The 6000-nt window shown below is 36.6% G+C and overlaps 1 protein-coding gene across 2 annotated transcripts in view; it reads right to left on the bottom strand.

The window, feature by feature from the left end:
• Positions 1 to 565: 565 nt before the first annotated feature.
• Positions 566 to 6000, bottom strand: part of LOC127426031 (paired box protein Pax-7) — a 69340-nt gene continuing 63905 nt past the window's right edge. For both annotated transcript variants that reach the window (XM_051672479.1, XM_051672480.1), the window contains exon 9: positions 566 to 3813. In XM_051672479.1, coding sequence (XP_051528439.1) covers positions 3698 to 3813 — 116 coding nt within the window. In that variant the 3' untranslated portion in view covers positions 566 to 3697. The remainder of the gene's footprint in view (positions 3814 to 6000) is intronic.

Below are 6000 nucleotides of genomic sequence, written 5' to 3'. Positions count from 1 at the left end.
TTTTCCTGCTTGTATATCCATTGAAAATAGCTGCCCGGAAGCATTCCCAAGATGGCCAGCGAGTGGACTGACTTGCTTTGAAAGAGACTTTGCTAACATCTTTTTGGAGGATGGGATTTTGAAGAGAGGACACTTGGATGAAGCTAGCATTGGCTGAAATTAAAGGTACACTACGGAATTCTGGGCTCGCTCAACAACATTTTTTTAATTAAAGTTACTTGCTCAGAAATATTGTTTTGTTCTTCGGCATTGCCCTTTTGCGTAAATAGATCTGATATTTTGAGGTATTCTCATGATTACCTTTGATCACTATTTCAGAGCGAATATGAGGAGTTTCACTTATAGCAAGAATAAAGTCATAAAAGACATTTGTAAGAGTTATCATAGTCATAGTCTAATTCTTCTAAAAACATAATCTTGGCATTATACGGTTTCAACGGCCAATATTTAGCACATCTTCCATAATCCTAACTTTTCACATATTTGAATTATTCTAAATTCCAAATACAAAAAATACTTTTGACACATGTAGTGAAAATACACAGAAAAAAGCCATATGTCAGTTTTAGATCTTTAATTGATAACATTTACGCCAGTGATACAGTAAAGACACCAACAGGCTGAAGGTAGTAAATACCAAATACAAGGTTCCCACTAAAGCTACAACTTCATACAGCAGAATAAATTATACCATGGCAACATACACACATGCTGAAAGGAAATGGAGTAAAGCATAAACACAAATGCTAACGAAATCAGGTGCCCATTTTGATGTCCCAGAAAGGCATGATGGGTAACATACTTTTGATTTCCAAATGTTGATTAACAAAGGTGTTAGCCATGGGTGTTCTATACTAGAAGCAGTTTAAATTTCATTCCTCATTTGTGGTGGTTTTATAAGATTATAGACAGTTGAAAGGGAAGGAGGCGGGGTTTGGGTCACGTGGTTCCTTTAAGAGTTCTCTTCGTCATACACACATCCAAGAACACACCAATAAGACGTCCATTTCAAGATGCATTCTGAGGAATTCTTTGAGTTAGAAGCAGTCATTTAGCACCAAAAACTGCGGTGTATTCACACAGTCTGTTATATTATCCATCTGTCACATACATTGCAAAGTCTCTGTTTCTTAAAGGTTCGAATGTCAATATTAAGTGTTATTGACAATTATCTTAATTGTGGATCCACATATGTGCTCTTCCTTAAGCACATATCCCAAATTATCACCTGACATCAGCAAATTTGAAGTTAGTGGGAATCATAAACAATATGATTCACCTTCCATACAATTTTACATATGTAATTTGTATCGAGAGGTTTTTACATACACTTTGAATCCTAAGAAAAATTATACATAATAACTATTAAAAAGTTAAGAAATGAAAGCAGTATATATAAACACAAAATTACAATATTAGACTTACACATATCCCCTGTGTCATCTACCACACAACACCTTTTTTGTTTTAGTATAAAACATATTCTTTATAAACAAACAATAAACTATCTGCTTTATCTACTGTACAATTCCATGTTTGTGTCAAAATGTCACCCGTGAGTGCTACACAAATGTCGAAAATTCACTACTTATTTTGCACATTCCTTTGAATGCATGAATTCTTAAATTACTGGAGCCCTGATAATCTACACTATATGGCCAAAAGTTTGTGGACACCATATGTGCTTGATGAACATTTGATTTCAAAACCTTAGTCATCAATTTCCCCCTTTGCTGTAATAACAGCTTCCACTCTTTTGGGAAGGCTTTCCACTATACTGTATGTAATAACATGACTGCAGGGATTTGCTCTCATTCAGACACAAGGCTATCAGTGAGGTCAGGAACAGATGTTGGTCAATGGGGCCTGACTTACAGTTGTTGTTCCAGTTCACCCCAAAAGTGATCAGTGGGGTTCAGGTCTGGGCTTTGTGCAGGCCAGTCAATTTCTTCCATGCCAGACACAGTAAACCATTTCTTTATGGACATCACTTTGTTCACAGGGGCATTGTCATGCTGGAACAGAAAAGGGCTCTCCCCAAACAGTTGCCACAAATTTGGAAGCCCACAAAGCCCAAGCCATTACATAAAGAAACATTAAGATTTTTCTTTACTGGATTTAATGGAGTAACCAAATTCATTAATTAGAAGGGGGTGTCCACAAACATTTGGCCATATAGTGTATGTTTTTGTATTCTTTTGTTACAAAAACGGAGAGAGAAATTGAAAAACAGAGAAAGAGAATGCATGAATGAGTTTGAGGTGCCCTTTACTTCCTGAAATGATTATTTGATTGCTCAGTGTGCATATGAATATACAGCTTGTAATCCATTCATGAGCTGAACTGTAAGGAATGTTGAAATGTATACTTGGTCTAAAAAACACTTATTTAATCAAAGATGTATAGTCTATGAGGAATGTTTAACATCAGCCAAAAATAATTTTCCAACTCAGTATTTTTGTCTTCCAAGACAACATACATAAAACAAGATTTAATTTACTTACAAAATGGCATAAGACAAAATGCATTGTTTTAAAAGAAATCTAACGAAATTTGGTGAAATGTATGCTTTAAACAAGAAAAACATATTTGCCAATTGGGTAAGGAAAAAAAAAACTTTTTTTAAAGGGGAAACCCCATTGGAAAATAGTTTTTCTTGCCTTAAGCATAACCTTCAAAATATTTTTTTAGATTTCTCTGAAAACAAGACTTAGTATCCTAAGCCATCTAGCTTCTAAGGATGTTGAGATATGTTTACTGGAAAACAAGACAAAATACTGATAAAGTATTGTGGCTTCATTTTTTTTTTTTTTTTTTTTTTTTCCATCTAGATTGGGCACAATGTCTTGCTCCTCCCTTAAAATAAAAATAAAATAACATTAACAGCTTTTGTCCAAATCCTGTTTTCCAAACAATGGCGATTTCTTCCCCCAAGAAGATCACTAAGGATAGAGCGTAATTTGAGGAAAAAGGGGAAAACAAAATTTCCTCCAAAAAGCACTACTAATTCCCAACAGAATACCCAAAGCTAGACTTCCCACAGAGTGGCAATGTTCGTATGGAATGTCAAGTGAAATATGATGACAGTGAAGGTCAAATCGCTCAGGAACATTATGGCTCTAGAGGTATAGAAAGTGGAAAACCAGCAGTCACACTTTCAACACACACACACACACAAACCCCATCTTCGCCCATGGCGAGCATTTCAGAAAGACTTAGGATTCAAATGAGAAAAAATGCTACGTGTGGATTCCAAAACAATGAAACGAAACAATAGTTACAATAATAATAATTACAACAACTGTGAGGGCAATCGTAATAACAATATCAACAGAAAACCAGCGAGATTTTCCATTTTAATGACACTGAGGTTCAAACACAACTATGCACAGTAAGGTGAAAGTGCATTTCGGAAATGGCTCGGAATGCATCATTAGTGTACGCAGTGTCCGTTGACATGCCGTTGGTCCTTTTATGCAAATTTGAATCCGAAGCAAAACCAGCCCAAAATTACGTAAAGACAGTCGGTCACATCCACTGGAATGGCAAGAGTTTTTTTTTCTCGAAAATCTTAGAGTAATGGCTCTCTGGACTACACACACGTTGAAACGCAGTTGAGTACGTTGCGTTAAAAATCTCCTTCAGGTTCAAGGAGGTGGTTAGATGGGACATCAGGTGTCCAAGCATTCGGGCGGATTTAGTAAGCTTGTCCTGTCTCCACTTGAAGAAGTCCCAGCACCGCAGAATGATCGCCCAACTTCATCCTTCGCTGAGTCGACAGACTCACGTTCTTGGCCAGATAGTCAACAGCAGCTGAAGAGAAAAAACACAAACACAGACAATCTCATGAGCATAGTTAAATATAAAACTAACCACAAAACCAGCCAGTTTACACACTACAGTTGGGAAATCCAATTTCAATGAGTCAAATCGATTCATTTTGAGTCATCACTCAAAATAGTTCCAAAAAGTCCATAAACATACTTTTTTCTGGTCCTGGATGCTGACTGGTCAATACAACTTTCCAGCTGTGCTAAAATACACAATGCAGTCAAATTTTGCCCAACTTAGAGTTCTGCTCCCAAAATTCTCCTTAAAGGCAAACACTTTGTGAATCAGTTCAAACGAATCCTTTTAAAGTAGTGGCTCATATGAACAATTCATTTAGGCACTGGACATCACTATACACCATTGACACAATTCACAAAACAGGTAAAAACGCATTACACATTTAATACAGTCAACAGGCACTTTGTTGAACTTTTGAAGTGTGTTCAATAAAAAATAAATGAATCTAGATTAATGAAATATAATGTGAGTGAAATGGTGGTTTAGTTAAGAGAGAGACAGACAGGGAGAGTCGTGTGTCATTCATTCAGGTCTGTGCGTGTGTGTATGTGCCAGTCTTTATTATACTGAGCGTTTGAGATTTCATGCTTCATATTCAGCTCAATCTCCCTCCAATTTGAGCAGCTCTCTTCTCTCTCTCATTAAACACATCACTCCTCTCATCTGACACATAATTAACCTGACATTCGCTCGTCAGATCTCTTCAATCAACACTTCCTCACCTTTTGATAGACCTGACAATACTTTACACACACATACATACAAAACTCACATTCACACAAGTAAATGCATTTAACACCACACATACAGTATACTAAGTCTGTGCCAGTACAATCATGTATCAATATATTGTGATCTAGTGCAAACATTTTCAAAGTGTTGTATTGTCTCAAAAGGAATACCAAAGCTTGCTTTACTATATGTAAGCTTTCTGCGTATTTCAGTTGACTGAAGTGACGTTCAGTCACATGCAATGTGTTGACGCTAGCTTTAGCACGATATCCAAATTCAGTCCAACACCTATGTCTCAAATAAAGTACATATTCACAACAGATGTCATAAAATATCGATATATAGATCACGTGATTTTATATATTTTTATTTTGAGGCATTGATATATTAAAATTAGCCGACATTTAAATAAGAAGTCTAATTTGAGTGCTTTCTAATTTACTCAGTTGGCCTCTATTTAAAAATCTGCCGTAATAGCGTTGGGAGACCACAAGAGGGTGATATAACATTTACTGAAGCCGGTCGAGGTATCACACACACACAGGGCAAGCAGATGAAGAGCAGTAGATGGCAGTCCAAGTTATGAAGGTTTTTTTACTTCTTCAAGAATGAACAAAGTGACGTTGATGAGTTTGCAGGTTAGTGTATGAAACTGGTATAACTGTGCAAACTGAATGATTAGAAATGGCGATGTTTATTATGCAATATCTCTGTTTGTAGCAATTACTCAAATTACTCTTCTTTTTTTTTTTTTTTTTTGTATTTCCAGTAAGAAATACTCTCACACTACTTACTGTACGCTATGAAATGGCATAGATTAAGTGCTGAAGTATGTGATTTGGAACGGTACTATAGTAACCATTGTTTACCCCAAAATACCATAGTTGCTTCAGTTGTTACTACAATAATTTGTACTTACAATTGGTCAATTTGAAGACTCATTCCTAAAACAAACATTTGCACCAACGAATCATTCACAACATAACCAGGAACGATTTATTGTTGACTTCAACACACATGCACATTTATGGTAGTAGATAGAAGCCAGTTGCTTCTGTGACAACATCCGCCTCTGATTATGCTAATTTAATCAATCAATTATTTCCTGTGTGTGAATGTGTGTTTGTAAGAGGTAACTAAAAGGGCACAAGGACCCTAGGGGTGTCAAAGTGGGCTTTGAAGTGCCCGTTTCCCAGTCGAGAGACAAAAACTGTGACGAACAGAGGAGCCCAGGGCCAAAGCTGAGGTCTTTATCAGGAGCATATGTCTACCCTGCTCTGATGGGTCAGGGAGTCTTGAGTTGGTCAGAATTGGGCACGATCACCCTCAGCAGCAAATAGGAAATGAATTGTAACCAATTATGGCCTAATTCCAATGACAGTTGGGTAAACTATCCCTTTAAAACTTACGACGAAGACA

This window comes from Myxocyprinus asiaticus, chromosome 35, assembly GCF_019703515.2.
Source record: "Myxocyprinus asiaticus isolate MX2 ecotype Aquarium Trade chromosome 35, UBuf_Myxa_2, whole genome shotgun sequence".
NCBI lineage: Eukaryota > Metazoa > Chordata > Actinopteri > Cypriniformes > Catostomidae > Myxocyprinus > Myxocyprinus asiaticus.
The sequence above is the reverse complement of the archived record's forward strand: the minus strand, read 5'-3'. Positions and strand labels throughout refer to the sequence as shown.